The 20,268-nt window shown below is 44.0% G+C and overlaps 1 protein-coding gene across 1 annotated transcript in view; it reads right to left on the minus strand.

The window, feature by feature from the left end:
* The window catches only part of limd1a (LIM domains containing 1a), a 41,158-nt gene extending 26,139 nt beyond the window's left edge, over nt 1-15,019 (minus strand). The window contains exons 1-2 of the mRNA XM_079627035.1: nt 14,893-15,019; nt 13,388-14,554 (exon numbers count right to left, since the gene is read on the minus strand). Of these exons, the coding sequence (XP_079483161.1) occupies nt 13,388-14,435 (1,048 nt within the window). The 5' untranslated portion in view covers nt 14,436-14,554; nt 14,893-15,019. The remainder of the gene's footprint in view (nt 1-13,387; nt 14,555-14,892) is intronic.
* Nucleotides 15,020-20,268: the final 5,249 nt, after the last annotated feature.

Below are 20,268 nucleotides of genomic sequence, written 5' to 3' on the forward strand. Positions count from 1 at the left end.
GTGCTTTTACCAAATGGACCCATATTATTTTCAAATATGCCAACTTCCCATTATTCGTTCTGTGTGTTTAACAATATTTTGTTATTTACAACAAATACATAGCAAATCATTATTATTTATTGTGTTATAATGTTATTATCCACCTCTTCTCTGTCTGTCTGTGCTTCTGTATGTGTAAATGACCAAACCTCCAGCGCTTCATGTAAAACACACAACACCCGAGACGTTCGAGAGGAGGAGTGTGGGGATTTGCTTAGCAATATTGGCATTAATATAAATGTCCTTGTCTTTTGAGGTGCAACATAAAGCTTGTGCACTATTGCCAGATATTGATCACAGAAAACCCATCTAAATGCAGCTGAGGCCAAACTAATCAACTCAATTGAATTAACAAAAATTAAGGTCATACTTTACGGTCAGATTCTCACTATTAACTAAATATTAACTAGGGCTGTGCGATTAAGCTAAAAAAAAAAAATTCACGATATAATGTTTCATATCGTTCGGTATCGATAATTATTGACATATATATATAAAATAATTTTTTTTTTTTAAAAAGACAAGTAGAAACGTTTGAAATTAAACCACTGTTTTTATTTTGTTTATCAACATTATAAAAGGCAAACAAAAAATTATATTAGTTTTCAAAAACAAAGCAGTCAAAAACTAAATAAAATGTAAACAAAAAAGTGTTAAAGGGTTAGTTCACCCAAAAATGAAAATAATGTCATTAATGACTCACCCTCATGTCGTTCTAAGCCCGTAAGACCTCCGTTCATCTTCGGGACACAGTTTAAGATATTTTAGATTTAGTCCGAGAGCTTTCTGTCCGTCCATTGAAGCTGTATATACAGTATACTGTCCATGTCCATAAAGGTAATATAAACATCATCAAAGTAGTCCATGTGACATCAGTGGGTTAGTTAGAAGTTTTTGAAGCATCGAAAATACTTTTTGGTCCAAAAATAACACAAAATAAGACTTTATTCAGCATTGTATTCTCTCCCGGGTCTGTTGGCAATCCTTCACAGTTACGCTGATGGCGTAAGACGCTGATGACGTGTTATCTGGTGCGCCCGAGCTTCATTTATAGACTGAGGGAAACGCACGCTGTAAAAGTGTCTCATCCGCGACATGCACATTTACGCACCATTAAAAAAATGATATCCACACAAACAATGTAGAATAGTTTGAATATAGCGTGCGTCTCCCTCAGACTGTAAACGAAGCTCGGGCGCACCAGATAACACGTCATCAGCGTCTTACGTCAGCAGCGTCACTGCGGAGTCCTGAACGCAGATTCACAACAGACCCGGGAGAGAATACAATGCTGAATAAAGTCTTATTTTGTGTTATTTTTGGACCAAAAAGTATTTTCGATGCTTCAAAAACTTCTAACTAACCCACTGATGTCACATGGACTACTTTGATGATGTTTATATTACCTTTCTGGACATGGACAGTATACTGTATATACAGCTTCAATGGACGGACAGAAATCTCTCGGACTAAATCTAAAATATCTTAAACTGTGTCCCGAAGATGAACGGAGGTCTTACGGGCTTAGAACGACATGAGGGTGAGTCATTAATTACATTATTTTCATTTTTGGGTGAACTAACCCTTTAAAGAAACTCTTGAGCTTAAATAAAATGTTACAAAATGTGTGCAATGTTAGTGTAAAATTAATGTAGAACAATCTAGGCAATCTGTGAGGTATCAACATCTGAAATAAGTCGGGGTGTGGTTCACAAAATTCACGGTTCGGTTCGATACGACACAGTGGTGTCACGGATGGGTACGTGTTTGATACTCAAACTTTAGCATCCGTCTTTTCACATGCAATAGAAAAAATCACTCTGTGTGCATCTCACAACAGTTCCTATACGAGCGATTTATAGATTACCATGACAGAATATGCTAATTGAAGATAGTTAACTCCACATCAGCAACATAAACTCATCAACTAACCATTCAGAGACGTCCTGTTGCTTCTACATGTTGTCACTTCTTCTTGAGTCTCTCCATATTTGTCTGACTCCGGTTTAAACATAAAAGGCAGAACAGTTTCTTCACAATGGAGCTGCTAACACACACAAGCTCTTGCAGCTCCAGTTTTTGCTAACCCTCAAAAAGTGACACTTTAACATGATATATAAAATATCTGTGGGTTATTTTGAGCTAAAACTTCACACGCACGCACGCACGCACGCACGCACGCACGCACGCACGCACGCACGCACGCACGCACGCACGCACGCACGCACGCACGCACGCACGCACGCACGCACGCACGCACGCACGCACGCACACACACACACACACACACACACACACACACACACACACACACACACACACACACACACACACACACACACACACACACACACACACACACACACACACACACACACTCTGGGGACATCAGAGATTTATTTTACATCTTGTGAAAAGGTCATTTTACCACCCCTTTAAGTAAGTTCATTGATGGTTAATTTTTGTTGTAGAAAAGTTATTAATTTAGTTCATTTATATAAATATAGCAGCTCTGGAGAAAACCGTGATGTCATGAGCCCAGTTCAGTTCTCATATAATGATCTCAATGCAGGCAGATCAATAATATCGTTGAATATTAAATTAAATGTCCCCAACTTAGCAAGCCACTGTGAATAATGCACTAAAAAAAAATACCACACAAGAACTGTGTGACAGTAAACTGCACATTATGTTCACATTAGCACACACACACACACACATCATATGGTAAAGTGAGAGCTAATTAGTAAACAACCAGACCCGTATGACCTTCAGAGAACATTACATTAAGATGAGCTTAAGATAGCCGTTCAGCTCAAGTGAAATCACAAGACTGGCCGTCGGGAAGGTGAGCTGAGAACACAGCCGGGTCTTTGTCCGTGTGTGTGTGTGGGTTCAGGCTGGTCTACGTGGCATGTGTGCCGGGAGAACATTTAAGCAAGCATGAGCTGAGATAACAGCGTTACACAGACAGAGGGAGGGCCAGCGCTGGAAACGCACAAAAGAGCCTCTGTTTCATCTGGTATTCAGCAAACATCATGCTAACAGGATCTGCCCACTCAGCTAAACCTGGTCCGAACGCAACGAGCTCGGTCAGACTTACACAGACACAATCAGACCCACAGCTGCTTCACAACAAGGCTGTTCATTGAAAGAAGCAATTGAAGTAATCCGTTTAAACCGAGTTTGGATTCTGTACAACTGGAGAATGTAACATTGAGTTGACATATTAAGTCAATGACGTAAATATGCTGATTTGTGTGTAATGCGTTGACATATCGTATTGTGCTCATTCCCAATGATAACGCCATCAAAAGTGAGGGAATTCGTTCATTCCTTCCTACACTCTAAAAAATGCTGGGTTGTTTTAACCCAATTTTGGGTCAAATTTGGATAAACCCAGCCATTGGGTTAAATTTTTAAATTGCATTTTTGATCCAACGTTTGGGTTTCTAGATATTTGACCCAAAATTGGGTTAAAACAACCCAGCATTTTTTTCGAGTGTATACGTCACGTTGTTTATGCAATATGAAACTAAATGGCAATTCACCTTTGGCTAAGCCCCGCCCCCCCTTAGTTACTGTTGCTACGTCCATCAACTTCATCTGGGCTCTGGTTTGGTATCAACATGGCTTATGCTGTGACGGCTTCTTCCTGATGACATTTTATCAAACTTTTATAAAGCAGCAAATAAAGTGTCCGATAGAAGTAGGCAAAAGCGGCTGCAATATGCGTTCGAAGGCTATATTCAAGACATACCGGTGACACGCAAGCAACAACAAGGCATCCAAATAGAGGCAAAAGCATAACGGTCACAGTCAAAAAATGAACCACCGCATATCCTAATGGAGACGGAGACTGGGACTAACAATATCAGGAGCAACACTGTTCATGCAAAGCTGGGTCTCTATTCACTTCTATAATCGTTATTACAAAGCAAACAGACTACGCGAGTATAAAGCTGTATTTATTAGCAGCGTGTGCTAGCGTATCAACAATTAGTGTAGAGAACCGAAATCATAACCTAAACCAGCATAAAACTGTCTAACTAGTATAACTTCACAGTACGGTTAAAAGCTAAATGTATCTTAGAGCACAAAAGTGTGTTGTTGATCTTGAGGGGTTTCGCTGACTGAGGACGTCCACACAGTTTAATCCAAAGACGACACTTGTCAGGATTTGACTTCGGTTTTGGGAAGGGAAAAAAACGGACACCACCCTCCAACCTCTCTGGGAAACGCGTATCTGTGTTACAAACGCCCCAGGCACAACGGTTAACCATATTTTTGATAAAACTACGACGGTAATAGCCTGCCGAGACCAAAAATATGAGACGCCGGTGTTAAAGTCAATGGAGCGCTGTGAAAAAGTGTCGGACCGCTGTGGGGGCTCGTTCTTGGCAGCGCTGTGATTGGTCAATCTACATTCTAGGGCGTGGCTTAACCAAAGGCGAATTGTGTAGATCAAGTCAATGTGCAAATGGGCAACATTTTGAAAATAAATAATCCAAGTGCATTTCGGATTACAATTGGCACTACAGTAAATCATATTCAATGCCATTCCCGGTAATATATTGGCCAACAGATTCTCATGAGCAGCAGTGGCATTTGTTTACAGCACTACATCTACAAATAAAAGACTAAATCTGTTTTTGTTACTCACCAGCCCACATGTGCTTATTAATACATTCATGTAAGTATAGCCAGCCTCCTATATTTACACATGCCAAATGCCACATGCAAATAAAAATGAGCTTTGGCAAGTATGTAAAACTGAGTTTCTCCAGTTGACCCGTCCTGTACTGACAGACACATAACCGTGATAAATAATAAACCGAACGAACCGACACATAATGATAAACACATAATAAGCTGAACTGGCTCATGCGGTCAGTCACATGATTGTCAGCTCAGCTGTAAACAACATGTCTGTTATTGCTTGCACAATAAATAAATAAATTCATGTTTAATTTCATAAGAGGATAATTTCTTGTTTGTTATTTGATTCAATTTGATTAAAACAGGGAAAATTTACACCCTATAGTTTAAATAATTCTCTGTCAAGTAGTACAATTATGAATTGTGCAAGCCCTAACTTATATAAATGTATATAATAAATAGATATATTTTAAATATTGCAATAATTTCACAACTTTACGTGAATTTGTTCTTGTTACTCATTCTTAACAACTCTTGCTCACTGTAGAGGAGTGGTGACATATTATTCTTGTAACGGTTTCCAGCATTAGTCATATAATTGTGTCCATATAAAAAATGCTGGGTTGTTTTAACCCAAATTTGGGTCAAACATGGACAAACCCAGCCATTGGGTCACATTTTTTAACCCAACGGTTGGGTTCGTCCATATTTGACCCAAATTTGGGTTAAAACAACCTTGCATTTTTTAGAGTGTATTTAAAATGCGCACACATTACTGTGAAATGCAACAATTACCGTACAGTGCTTGGCTGTGGTCAAAAAATATTTACAAAACTTTTGGATTGATCCCTTCTTGTAGAATTAGACGTGGATTCGGGCAATTCAATTACCACATACACTTGGTGTTTGTTAAAAAAAACAATAGCTATTCGGCTGGGAATTTTTACATTAGTGGTGGGAGAAAAACACAGGCATTCTCCATTTGGATGGCAATAAAATTGATCAGCCACTTTAAATTAGAGCAGCACGATTCTGGATAAATTGAGAATCAGGATTTTCTTTTGTTTCAAATAGATATTACAATTTTCAAAGACAATTAAACTAATCACCTTGTAATGTAATAGAGGTTCTGACATTGCTGCAGTCTATTTAAAATGTTTAATCAAATTGAGTGTTTAAAAAAAAAAAAGAAGATTTGAATTAATGATTCACTCATAAATACTTTTTTCATTGCTGGATGAATCAGCATTTTTAAATGAATTTTGAATGAATGATTCAATGAAACACTCATAATTAACTTGTTTCATTATTACTGGATGAATCAGTGTTTTTAAACTAATCTCTTAAATGAATTATTAAATAATACACTCATAAACACTTTGCTCGTTTCATTATGAATAATTGTTTTTAAACCAATCTTACATGAATGATTCAATGACTTATACATTTTAAGTCTCTTGTCAAGTGGTGTAACGATGTAATGATTTTAAGCGCCAAATTACTTTCAAAATGATTTGCTCTATTTCAATAAGCGTTTATCTCTGAACTATAGGCTCAACTTTTATCCCAGTTCTTCTGTCATAATATGAATATTTGTAACACAGAAGTGGTTGAAAAGACTGTTTAACGCCTAAATATGATAACTGCTCTCTCTGGATCAGCGGCAGCGCCAACGAGATCTGAATTAATGGTTTTACACAGCTTTAATAGACATAGCCGAATCATTGTCATTTAGGAATGAGATCATGTGGGTGTGTGAACCGAGATGACGATCTTTTAACGATTAAACGTGCAGCTCTACTGTAAATGTTGAAATGATCTTACATCCCCATGAGAAACAATTACCGCATGAATAGGGCTTAAAAAATGATAGCAGGCACATTTTCCACCATTGAGAGGTTTGCCAAAAAGTAATTCTGGACCCAGACACAGTCATTCAGGAGAGCATGAACTCAAGAGCTATGGGACAGGAAGCCAAGAATCCTAGACAACAATTAAGATAAAGCCATCTAGTCGACAGGAAGATTAAGGAATCCTTCATCAAAAGAGCACAGGGCACAAAGCATGAATGTGTGTCTGCTGCTGGTGTGTGTGTGCACAAGGCGGGACGACCTCCCCCCCCGCCCCTCCTCATCTCATCCCACGTCTCTTCCCAAACTAAACCGAGCGCCAGGGAGAGGCCAACCACTACACTGCAAACAATTATACTCTTACTCAGTATTTTACTCAACCATTTGTGTGTCAACAGAGGCGAACCCACCAGTAGACTTCACTGAAGTCTTGTAATTTATCAACGTCTCTTTGTCCTTGTTTAGCTACTCTGTGAAATCCAGACATTCCTCCCAGATCCCTGCGGTGTGGCAGCTGTCAGACGGAGACCATAAACACCAGCGTGGATTATCATGCCGACTCAGCATCCAGAACACATCAACAGGACACAGGTGTGCGCAGAAACATCCTCCATGCCTTCTGGATGTAAACAGAAGAGCTTGGTCATCAATGACAACCTATAATAATACACTAGTGGGACTGTGAATCTTTGGGTAGACAGAGAATCCATTCGATTTATGAACCATTTTTCCAAATTCAAAACGATTTGATTAGAGATGATTCACAATAAAATTTGATGCGAATCAATTGGATTCTGGGGCAAAAAACAACAACAACAACAAAACCTTTTGTCCATTGTTAGATGTGAGTTCATAATGATGCTATTATTCATAATGATGCTATTACTTTATTTTAATAGCCTATAAAAACTGGCATATATAGAAATGTACATATAGCCTAGGCCAACATTGAAAAAGGCTTTAAAAGTATTGTTCATCTTTGTTCTTGTTATACAGAATATGTTAATACACACCACTGCATGACGTGAGGTTCTCTTATTTTATTTTTTATTTAAAATAAAATGCTACAGATGATTCAATCATTCATAAAATTATGAATTCGATTCATAGCATTTTAAATTAATTATTGAGCGAAATAAAGGATTCACGATTCAAGTCAGGATTTGTAATCGATGCATCAAGGAAACTAATGAATCGTTACACCCCTACTATTTATTATTTACCTGTTTGTTAATGCAGGCATTATTACAAATATTGATGCTTTTCACATTTCTGGGGTTCTCAGAAGCAGAAGTTGTCAAGTTGGGGACATTTCTATAGTGGTGAATGGAAACTCAAAAAATTATAATTTTTGCATTTCCATTTGAAACCAATTGCAAAAGATAAAATCCAAGATCGCATTTCTATGACTTTCCAAAAGATCGAGAGATGAAAAATATCGTCATAAGAGAGAAAGATTTCCATTTTGCAGTCACTCCCTCACTTGTTTTAGAAACACAAACGCAAAGTTTAGTCTTATTAATGTACAGAATTAAAAAATATATATAAAAAAAAAATGCTAAAAAGATTTACGGTGTTAATAACGGAGTCTGTGATGCTTCATCACAATCTGGTGTTTCTATCACAGCTTGTAAATGTTTTAAATGAATGTATATGTAGTGTAATGTAGGCTATGTCTTTCAGGCTGTTGTTGAAAATAAAAATAAGAACTTGTTCTTAAAGGTAGGGTAGGTAGGATTTATATAAAAACTTTTTACCAAATTTGATTAAACTTTCTATATATATCAATGCATAATTAAAATGTAAGTACTCTGATAAAAAGAGTATAAAAATCGAGTGACTCTAGACCGTTTAATCTTCATTAAACACAGCTCATTATTTCCATTCGGGACGAATCACAGGATTGGCTTGCACGACTGTCACTCGACGTCGCCATGACTACCGCCGTTATTACTGGCTCTGCCCATGTGCGCGCAGTCGCACACCCGTTTTTAGGTGGGAGTGAATGGAATTAATGAGCTGTGTTTAATGAAGATTAAACGGTCTAGAGTCACTCGATTTTTATACTCTTTTTATCAGAGTACTTACATTTTAATTATGCATTGGTATATAAAGACAGTTTAAACAAATTTGAATAAAAGTTTTTTTTAGACAATTCTGACCTACCCTACCTTTAAGGGACTTGCCTTGTTAAATACAGGTTAATTCAAAGGGCCCTATTTTAACGATCTGAAACGCAAGTGTCAAAGCGCAAAGCGCAAGTAACTTTGTGGGCGGATCCCGGCGCTGTTGCTATTTTCCCAGCGGGATAAACGACTCTTGCGCCCGGCGCAAATCTAAAATGTGTTGGTCTGACGTAGCTTCATTATTCATAGGTGTGGTTTGGGCGTAACGTGAAATAAACCAATCAGAGCGTCCTCTCACATTCCCTTTAAGAGCCGGCGCGCTTGTTCCAAAGCGGATTGCTATTATAACGGCGGATTTGCCGGCGCACGCCAGGAGCAGTTCACAGCCGAGGAGACCGACGTTCTCGTCAGGGCCGTAAAACACAGAGAAGTGACAATGGGGATGATGGAGAAACCCACCCAAATTAGCTTCGGTTAAACAGGCGTATCATTTGGGTAAATGTGTAGCCTAATCTAGATTTTTTTTGTTTTTTATCTAGATAGATCTTTTTCACATCTTCACAGACACAACAATGATTTCCCACGTGTGTTAATATTTTTCCTTGTAATAATGTATGATTTGCAAAAATGAAAACTGCTGCGTCTGTTTATAATTATTAGAGAATCAAAGTGTATGCAAGTGTAACACGCTACATTATGGCCAAGCACGCGCCCTTAAAATACCATATCACTAACGCGCAACGCGCCACTGTCTTTAGACTGTTTTTTTCCTGGTCAGTGGCGCAATTGCTTTCTAAACCTGGAAAATAGCACCAGGGCAGTTTTGCGCCGGAACACGCCTCCTCTTTGCGCTGAACCGCCCCCGCGAGCGCAAGTTCATTCCCTAATTTACCGACGTGCGTTTGTGGAGGGAAAAGTTTGCTGTGCGCGGGTGCAGAATAGGAATGATACATGCGTCGGTGTTCAAAGTCAATTGCGCTGGGTGCAAGATAGGACCCAATCTGTTCAAAGTGGTCCATTGGTGATACTTACAACACCATTTTCTTTTTCTTCAGAAAATATAAAAATCTATTTTTAAAAAGCATTGTCTGAATAACACTTGTTATGGCCTGAATGATATTTGACATTTTCAAGGTTTGAGAGCTCTTAAAAAGAACACGTGTGTGGGGTTGACAATGAAAGCAATGCACTTTAATAATCACCCACTCCTCAGTTTACATAAAATCCTTGATTTGTTCAGTTCATGCAAGGCCAAATGCAGCATTTGTGACACAATATATTTCCTGGAGTGAATCAGAGAGAGCGGGTGACAGTTTCGAGCCAGAGTAAAGTACAAAGGTCAGGAGGATGTGAGCGGCACAGCATGTGTTTAATAGTTAAATTTAAACCAGCTATTCCCACATGATCACATTATGCACCACGCATAAACAGCGGATGTCCACACACACACACGCTTAAAGGAGATGTGTCATGTAGGCTTAAGCACAAGAATGATCATGTTTGTGACTATATTGTGTAGCCTGTCTTTTCTGCAATCACAGTAACAGATCCTAAAGATACTTCCCATATATGAGGGCTTTGTGCTTTTCCAATCCTATAGCAAAGACATTTACAAGTGCAGCTGGGATCCCGTTTTCATCTGAGAACTATTCACTGATACATCAATGCACTATATGACAGTAAAACCTCTCAGTGATCCATTTAGTTACAGAAGAAACTGTTCATTTTGATGTTTTTCACCCTCTACTATGTAAGACATGAGAGAGCAAGACAAGGAAACAAGTTAAACTGCTCAATGCACCATCAGAAACTACAGTCAGAAACAGTGAAACTGGAACAGACGCACATCAGATGTCAACATTTGCCACCAGTTAACCAGTAAAGCCACAATACTGAACTAGTTTAGGAACATGTGCTCATTAATGAGATTCTGCTCCTCGTGTGTCATGTGGCGAGTCGCACTCAAAGACCACCCATGTTTTCTTTACGTATGTTAGAAGTCTGCTTAGGCGCCAAAGTGTTACAGTTTTAATGGACCTCACTCAGGTTATAGATGGCATATTTAATTTGATGCAGATGAATACTATGAGAACATGAAAATTAACCATGAGCTACAGCCATAAAGACATTGGGCCTCATTCATGAAACACCAGCAGAACGGATTTTTGTGTAAATCATTCGTGAAACCGTTTCGACGTAAATTTTCGGATTCAAAGTGTTTTTTAATATTTTATATTTTTTAAATGTTAGTTGGTACAAAATTTACACGCGTAATTGACCGTTCACAAAGACCCGTCCCCCTTAGTTACTGTCGCTATGTCCGACAAGCTACACCAACAAGCAACACATCGCGGAGCAGAGAGGAGACTGACAACACACTGACAGACCAGGTTACTTTTGATATTAAACATATTAAACAAAGTCTCACCTTTAAAATTTGGTAATTTTTTTAAAGAAATTTAAACAATAAATAGCGCTTTGTGGCTCTTTAATGTGTCTGTCAGATCGCTGTGTCGCCTCAGTTAAAACTGCTCGTGAACCGATCATCTCTTCCTTCTAGTTCATTTATATCATCAAATAAACATGAATGAACATCAGAAGGAATGTTGTTTTAACCGCGGAAAGACGTCAGTACACTCCGCTTCTCAAGTTCAAATCCTCCAGCGTTAATCTACTAACTCTCCTGACTGCTTGGTAAAACAAAATGGCGGATGGCGAAGTATGATTGGTCAGATCACCTGTCAATCAAGTTCCCTGCGAAGGGTCAATTGGTAGCCTATACTTAAAGTTTTTTTAGGCAAACTGACGACACTGAATTCTGATAAGACTATGTGCCATATTAATATTTCATGAGTTTGTTTGCCCATATACTCTAGGTAAACTCTTTCCCCGCCACTGACAGAACAGTACGGGGCGCTGTTACACATCTTCTGAAAGATTACAGAATCTCCTGATCAACACACAGGTGAAGAAGAAGTGGAAACAAGCGATATCAGATGCATATAAAAGTATGCAATCACCAACATTAGACAGCATATAAATAAAAACTGCCTAATGATCCTGAATGAAATGTCGACCCATGTGGGGATGTTGATGGACTCGATCTAATCCATCTGTGTTTCATTCTTAATCAGATCTGGATGTACTCATATACTCAAATATTTACCTAGCAGCAACCTTACGTTCTCTCTCGTGAATCCCACACGGAAGTGACTTAAACTGCACTTCATCCATTGGCCACTAGAGACCGGCTCCAAAAGAGAGTCAATCCCATAAACCCCCATGTTAAACTTTACAGCCTGGTACAAAAAATGGTTTTGGTCTATAATGCTAATTTTGCCCTTCATGACGACTGTGAGGGGGGTGAATTGTTTTATAACTAATTACGTTTATGATTACCAAATTATATTAAGCCTTAAAGTTCTGCATAATTAAGGGCGTGGCCACTTGAGTGGCAGGTGGATTGCCGCTGATGTCACTACTAGCCGTTTGTCTGCTATCTGTTAGCGTCACGTCACCTCAGCTAATCCGCCTCGCTGCACATTTACGGTTATCCGGGAGAGACGCGCGGCCAAGATGGCGCCGACCGGCTCCGCCCACTTTAGGCTTCAAAAATGCTCTTCAGAAACATACGGGTGACGTCACGCACACTACGCCCATATTTTTTTTGTCTATGATATTTACAAAGTTTCATGAATGAGGACCAGAGAGTGAAATTTACTCTTAGTGAATTTTGCATCCCAGTAAAGAGAGACCTCGCCAATATATATATATATTTCAGAAAGATATGAAGTTGAATAAACAACAGAATTTTACCAGTTTTTACCAACAGTACCACTTTAAATATCCCATATTTCCTGAGCTCCTGAACCAAAAATCATTTTACTCTTATGTCAATAACTCGTAACTAAAGTAGGCTACGTTTAAACTAATCTCAACATTGAGCATAAAAGATAATAAAATACCTTATGCACTGTAAAAAATGTGGCTGCGATTAGTTAAAATTTGTTGAGATAACTTAAATATCCAACTTAACCAAACTAAACTAAAGTTAACTAAACTTAATATTTTAAGTCAAGCTTGAACACATACTTTTTAAAGTTGAAACAATGTTGGATTCTAAGTTGTGCTAAATAATCGCAGCAATTTTTTTTACAGTGTGGGTTTGGTTTTGCGAGATACCCTGCGAGAGACATTTGGCAGGTCTTTTGCGGAGGCAAATGTGAATGAATGTAGATTTGTTTTGCAGGCCCATGGGCAGAGCAGGAGTGGCGATGTTAGTTTAGGGTGGCTTCATACCCAGCGGGCACTGAGAGACTTTTCAGGGAAAACACAGGCTCTGATCTGTAGGAGTAGGCTAACTCAATAAAAAAGAAACAGCAAACTGCCTTTGGTGATTAAACTGTGATGAAATAAAATAAATGAACACCAGATGAGAAAGAATGCAAGTCCCAGGAATAGCTTCTGGAAAGGAAAAAGCCTGGAAAGACAGGGATCTACATGGCTCTTTCACACACTCACACACAATTGACTGACTGTATGGTGCACATTGTGGCAAGAACCACACACACACACACACACACACACATATGGAGGGAAGGTCAAGTGGAAAAAGAGACAGAGGGTTTTTCAATCAGCTAGCTGCTAAATACAATTGCAGATGTGAGAAAGATAAATAGAAAAACACACTGGCAATGATCACGTTGTGCTTACCAAAGTACTCAGCCTTTGGCTGGACGTCCATCTCCTTTTCCAGGCGCTCAGTTAAAGCTTCTAACTTTATTTCGGCCACAGATGGCCCCGGATCCGCCTGTACGTGGAGGGTCTGGCACGGCAGTTTGAGTGTTCGGGAGGGGCTGGAAGACTCATCGCTGGGAGACTCGACTCCTGATGTGGGAGCAGGGATTGTCGGGATACTGGGCGCTGTGTTTTTGGGTTGGAGTGGCTCACTTTGCTTCCCTCCATGGGACACTTGGGTAAGCGAGGGGGTGCCAATGTTATAACCTGCCCCGTTTAGGCATGTTGGTCCACTGGATGACCACTGGGGAGTTATGGGTTGACTAGCGCTAGCTTGATGATATGAATCCCTGTACGTTCCTGTGGGCGATTTCCCTGATGTGGCAAAGGTTTGAGGGAAGACCTGGGACACTGGAGAATGATTCGGACCAGCTTCATGAGAGCCTGAAGTGTTGGAGAAAGGAGATAATGGCATCGGAGACAGGTGACCGCTTTTTGACGCCCATGTGCCAGGAGGACTGGTTGATGGTGATGCCCGGGATGGCACTGGTAACGGGTTAACAGCATTTCCCGTCTCCTTACTGTCATAACCCCTGATACTGGATCCGTCATGCAAGCCGGCTGAATGATGTTTTTGTCCTTCATAAGATATGTATGGAGTCACATTGGCAGTGCCAACCATTGGTCCGGACATGATGGGTGGTTTGGCGGCTGCTTCCCCAGCTTGTCTATAACTATTGATGGGTGGCCTGTCTTTGGTGTAAAATGTGTTATCTGACACTTTCGGATGACTTCCATTGATCCTTGCTGCTGGCAAGCTTTCGTTTCTGGATATCTCCTCTTGCTGCTTTTGCATGTGTATTCTGCTCATTTTTGAGGCAAAAACTTTCCTGGTTTCTTCAAAATCCGGGTTGTTTCCTGCATCTCTCTTCACGCGAAATAAGCCGTCCTTCGATGCTTCATACATATTCAAGTCCTCGATGAATTTACTCGCCTCCAGTCCCAAATCGTCGTATTTATCCATGTTTGAAACTGGAAACACACTCAGAAAGTACGTTTTAAAACGACTTCTGTCCGTTGAGGAGTTAATCAAACCATTGAAGATGGAAAACTGATGGGGAACAGCTGTTCAAAGTCATTTACCTGTAACAAAAAAAAAAAATCATTCAAACTGCAAAAACCACGTGAAGAGTTTGTTTACACACAGATTAAATCCACTAAAATCGCCGACGCGCAAAAAATAGGCTAACGTTAGCTACTTCTGAGCGAACAATCGCGACGGGAAAGCTATTTCAAGAGTTGATCTGTCAGCCTCTGAATAAAAAAAAAAACTACAAAAACTGAAGAGAGTGACAAAAACAGAAACTCTAAAGAACTAAACACAACTGACTGTAAAGAAACGGACAAGAGCAAAACTGCGCTAACTTTCGGAGGCGGCTCTCAGTTTAAAATCTAACGCAACGCGACCGAAAATCTTAAACCTGGACGAGAGCTGGTTGAAACTGCTCCTTTAGGGAACTCTTCTCCTCAATAAGAGAGAGATTGAGCGACTCCCGCCTCCGTGCTGCTCTTTGCTCGCGCCCAGTGTGTGTGTGTGCGCGCGCGAGTGTGTGTGTGTGTGTGTGTGTGAATGAAGAAGCGCGAGACCAGCTGTGACACACTAGAGGGGAGTTGATTCTCACGGATCCCCATGATACACATTCATTATCAGTCTTTTGGGGTTTGGAAAACACTTTAGAAAGCTTGTACTTAAAAGAGACGTGTAAAAATGCTACTATCGTGCGGTTGCGTATAGTAATTCCACATGATTAAAGTGTATGGATAATTTGCTCACCACAAAACACATGGAAATAATCCAGCATCATTATAGAGAATTTGACATAGCGTTGATTTTGAGATGTTACTGAGGGCAAACAACAAACTCCAGTGTATCACTCGACAAAAATGCCGGGTTATTTTCAACGGTCAAATATGGAAAAACCGTGGGTTTGCCCATAGCATATTTGACCCAAACATGGGTTGAAACAGACCAGCAAGGAATTAGCCTTTATAAGTTATTTATAAGTTAATTTATGAATCAGGGCTGAACATTTAGCCTTGTCATGTCATTCACTTTTCGGAGTAAAAAAGTTGCTTGTCCGGAGAAAATATTTGTTTTTGTGTGTTGTAAATATAATTTATAGTGTATAATGTCAGTGTTCTGCTTTGCAATATTTAAACCTGCAAATTTGTGATATTTACCCCAAGGGCAGTTTTTTTACCCCCTGAATGATACTTTTTAACATGAAACTAAACCGCCAGTGCACTGTGGCGTCAGTGAGCGCGTATGAGTGAGTCATTTATTCAAACGATTCGTTCAAACGGATGATTCATTCAAGAATGCAGTTTTTTTTATGAATAGGTCATTGAATCTTTGACTCAAACAATTCGTTCAAAACGCTGCATGCATCATTCAGTAATGAACACGTTTGAGTGTTGCTGTGATCTTTATTTGGAACTTTTTTCACTAGGCTACTGAAGCAGAACAAAAACAGTCAACATTGTGTCTAAGGCTATGTTTACACGGAAACGATCTGAAGAGAAAACGCAAAAGTGGCGTTGGGTTATCACTTTTTATTCTGCGTTTAGACGAGCGTTATTGGGGGGTAATCTGCGTGCATATGGTGACGCAAAAGTGTCACAGTGTCTGGTGGTTCCCTGGGTTTAACATTAGAGGTCTCAGTTTTCACGGTGTCTAGGCATTTTCACTACACTTCCCATAATCCTGTCTGTCACTGATTGTTCAATTCCTTCAGCTGTGTCTCGTCACCTTGTTTGCACTTGTGTATATATACCCTGTCTGTTTCAGTGTTTGTCACGGAGTCCTTGTTTAATGTCCCCACACTTCTGTTCCTGCCTGTTACTGTTCATGTCTTGTGTTTTTGGATTGCCTTTGATTTCGACCCTTGCCTGGACTGTTGTGAGTACGGATTACCCTTAAATAAATACTGCAAATGGATCTAACCCCTGCTTCCCGTGTGTGGTTCGTGACGGAAGGACTCCGTCACAAACATAGATCCAGCGGTATGTTTTTAAATATCTCTTCCCCAGCCACCGAGCGGGAGAAGAGACAATTTTTTGAGGGGACCAGATTGGTCAGATTTCGGGGGACCCGTGGAGGCCGCAATGGAGGAGGCGGTCGAGAGGAATCTCGACACCATTCCTCACTCTGGCCCTTCTTTGACCATGGGCTGGTGAATTCCAGTCCAGAGATCTGTTCGCCGCAGTTTCCGTCCAGTCCAGAACCGGCACTTCGCTGTCAGAAAAGGCGGAGGAGGAGGAAGTCCTCCAGTCTCCCTAAGAACTCGGAGGTCGTCTCCGAGCAGCCCGCTGTCGTCCCGGAGGCCGTCCCCTCCGAGCAGCCCGCTGTCGTCCCGGAGGCCGTCCCCTCCGAGCAGCCCGCTGTCGTCCCGGAGGCCGTCCCCTCCGAGCAGCCCGCTGTCGTCCCGGAGGCCGTCCCCTCCGAGCAGCCCGCTGTCGTCCCGGAGGCCGTCCCCTCCGAGCAGCCCGCTGTCGTCCCGGAGGCTGTCCCCTCCGAGCAGGCCACCGTCATCCCTGAGATCGTCTTGGAGCAGACCACCATCAGTCCTGCCATGGCAAAGAGAGCGGTCTTCCTCCTTTATGCAGTGGTGGTACTGCATGCGTGGAGGAGGCACAGGATGTCTGCCGATCCAGAGACCGTCCACGTCACGTCTGCCGATCCAGAGACTGTCCACGTCGTCACTTCTGCCGATCCAGAGACTGTCCACGTCACGTCTGCCGATGCAGAGACGGTTCCTGTGCCGGAGGCTGTTCCCATCAGTCCTGCCATGGCAAAGAAGGCTGTCTTCCTCTTTTATGCGGTGGCGGTACTGCATGCGTGGAGGAGGCACAGGATGTCTGCCGTTCCAGAGACTGTCCACTTCACGTCTGCCGTTCCAGAGCCGGAGCCAGTGTCTGCTGTTCCAGAGCCGGAGCCAGTGTCTGCTGTTCCAGAGCCGGAGCCAGTGTCTGCTGTTCCAGAGCCGGAGCCAGTGTCTGCTGTTCCAGAGCCGGAGCCAGTGTCTGCTGTTCCAGAGCCGGAGCCAGTGTCTGCTGTTCCAGAGCCGGAGCCAGTGTCTGCTGTTCCAGAGCCGGAGCCAGTGTCTGCTGTTCCAGAGCCGGAGCCAGTGTCTGCTGTTCCAGAGCCGGAGCCAGTGTCTGCTGTTCCAGAGCCGGAGCCAGTGTCTGCTGTTCCAGAGCCGGAGCCAGTGTCTGCTGTTCCAGAGCCGGAGCCAGTGTCTGCTGTTCCAGAGCCGGAGCCAGTGTCTGCTGTTCCAGAGCCGGAGCCAGTGTCTGCTGTTCCAGAGCCGGAGCCAGTGTCTGCTGTTCCAGAGCCGGAGCCAGTGTCTGCTGTTCCAGAGCCGGAGCCAGTGTCTGCTGTTCCAGAGCCGGAGCCAGTGTCTGCTGTTCCAGAGCCGGAGCCAGTGTCTGCTGTTCCAGAGCCGGAGCCAGTGTCTGCTGTTCCAGAGCCGGAGCCAGTGTCTGCTGTTCCAGAGCCGGAGCCAGTGTCTGCTGTTCCAGAGCCGGAGCCAGTGTCTGCTGTTCCAGAGCCGGAGCCAGTGTCTGCTGTTCCAGAGCCGGAGCCAGTGTCTGCTGTTCCAGAGCCGGAGCCAGTGTCTGCTGTTCCAGAGCCGGAGCCAGTGTCTGCTGTTCCAGAGCCGGAGCCAGTGTCTGCTGTTCCAGAGCCGGAGCCAGTGTCTGCTGTTCCAGAGCCGGAGCCAGTGTCTGCTGTTCCAGAGCCGGAGCCAGTGTCTGCTGTTCCAGAGCCGGAGCCAGTGTCTGCTGTTCCAGAGCCGGAGCCAGTGTCTGCTGTTCCAGAGCCGGAGCCAGTGTCTGCTGTTCCAGAGCCGGAGCCAGTGTCTGCTGTTCCAGAGCCGGAGCCAGTGTCTGCTGTTCCAGAGCCGGAGCCAGTGTCTGCTGCTGTTCCAGAGCCGGAGCCAGTGTCTGCTGCTGTTCCAGAGCCGGAGCCAGTGTCTGCTGCTGTTCCAGAGCCGGAGCCAGTGTCTGCTGCTGTTCCAGAGCCGGAGCCAGTGTCTGCTGCTGTTCCAGAGCCGGAGCCAGTGTCTGCTGCTGTTCCAGAGCCGGAGCCAGTGTCTGCTGCTGTTCCAGAGCCGGAGCCAGTGTCTGCTGCTGTTCCAGAGCCGGAGCCAGTGTCTGCTGCTGTTCCAGAGCCGGAGCCAGTGTCTGCTGCTGTTCCAGAGCCGGAGCCAGTGTCTGCTGCTGTTCCAGAGCCGGAGCCAGTGTCTGCTGCTGTTCCAGAGCCGGAGCCAGTGTCTGCTGCAGTTCCAGAGCCGGAGCCAGTGTCTGCTGCAGTTCCAGAGCCGGAGCCAGTGTCTGCTGCAGTTCCAGAGCCGGAGCCAGTGTCTGCTGCAGTTCCAGAGCCGGAGCCAGTGTCTGCTGCTGTTCCAGAGCCGGAGCCAGTGTCTGCTGCTGTTCCAGAGCCGGAGCCAGTGTCTGCTGCTGTTCCAGAGCCGGAGCCAGTGTCTGCTGCAGTTCCAGAGCCGGAGCCAGTGTCTGCTGCAGTTCCAGAGCCGGAGCCAGTGTCTGCTGCAGTTCCAGAGCCGGAGCCAGTGTCTGCTGCAGTTCCAGAGCCGGAGCCAGTGTCTGCTGCAGTTCCAGAGCCGGAGCCAGTGTCTGCTGCAGTTCCAGAGCCGGAGCCAGTGTCTGCTGCAGTTCCAGAGCCGGAGCCAGTGTCTGCTGCAGTTCCAGAGCCGGAGCCAGTGTCTGCTGCAGTTCCAGAGCCGGAGCCAGTGTCTGCTGCAGTTCCAGAGCCGGAGCCAGTGTCTGCTGCAGTTCCAGAGCCGGAGCCAGTGTCTGCTGCAGTTCCAGAGCCGGAGCCAGTGTCTGCTGCAGTTCCAGAGCCGGAGCCAGTGTCTGCTGCAGTTCCAGAGCCGGAGCCAGTGTCTGCTGCAGTTCCAGAGCCGGAGCCAGTGTCTGCTGCAGTTCCAGAGCCGGAGCCAGTGTCTGCTGCAGTTCCAGAGCCGGAGCCAGTGTCTGCTGCAGTTCCAGAGCCGGAGCCAGTGTCTGCTGCAGTTCCAGAGCCGGAGCCAGTGTCTGCTGCAGTTCCAGAGCCGGAGCCAGTGTCTGCTGCAGTTCCAGAGCCGGAGCCAGTGTCTGCTGCAGTTCCAGAGCCGGAGCCAGTGTCTGCTGCAGTTCCAGAGCCGGAGCCAGTGTCTGCTGCAGTTCCAGAGCCGGAGCCAGTGTCTGCTGCAGTTCCAGAGCCGGAGCCAGTGTCTGCTGCAGTTCCAGAGCCGGAGCCAGTGTCTGCTGCAGTTCCAGAGCCGGAGCCAGTGTCTGCTGCAGTTCCAGAGCCGGAGCCAGTGTCTGCTGCAGTTCCAGAGCCGGAGCCAGTGTCTGCTGCAGTTCCAGAGCCGGAGCCAGTGTCTGCTGCAGTTCCAGAGCCGGAGCCAGTGTCTGCTGCAGTTCCAGAGCCGGAGCCAGTGTCTGCTGCAGTTCCAGAGCCGGAGCCAGTGTCTGCTGCAGTTCCAGAGCCGGAGCCAGTGTCTGCTGCAGTTCCAGAGCCGGAGCCAGTGTCTGCTGCAGTTCCAGAGCCGGAGCCAGTGTCTGCTGCAGTTCCAGAGCCGGAGCCAGTGTCTGCTGCAGTTCCAGAGCCGGAGCCAGTGTCTGCTGCAGTTCCAGAGCCGGAGCCAGTGTCTGCTGCAGTTCCAGAGCCGGAGCCAGTGTCTGCTGCAGTTCCAGAGCCGGAGCCAGTGTCTGCTGCAGTTCCAGAGCCGGAGCCAGTGTCTGCTGCAGTTCCAGAGCCGGAGCCAGTGTCTGCTGCAGTTCCAGAGCCGGAG

The sequence above is a fragment of the Phoxinus phoxinus genome (assembly GCF_949152265.1).
Source record: "Phoxinus phoxinus genome assembly, chromosome: 10".
Classification (NCBI taxonomy): domain Eukaryota; kingdom Metazoa; phylum Chordata; class Actinopteri; order Cypriniformes; family Leuciscidae; genus Phoxinus; species Phoxinus phoxinus.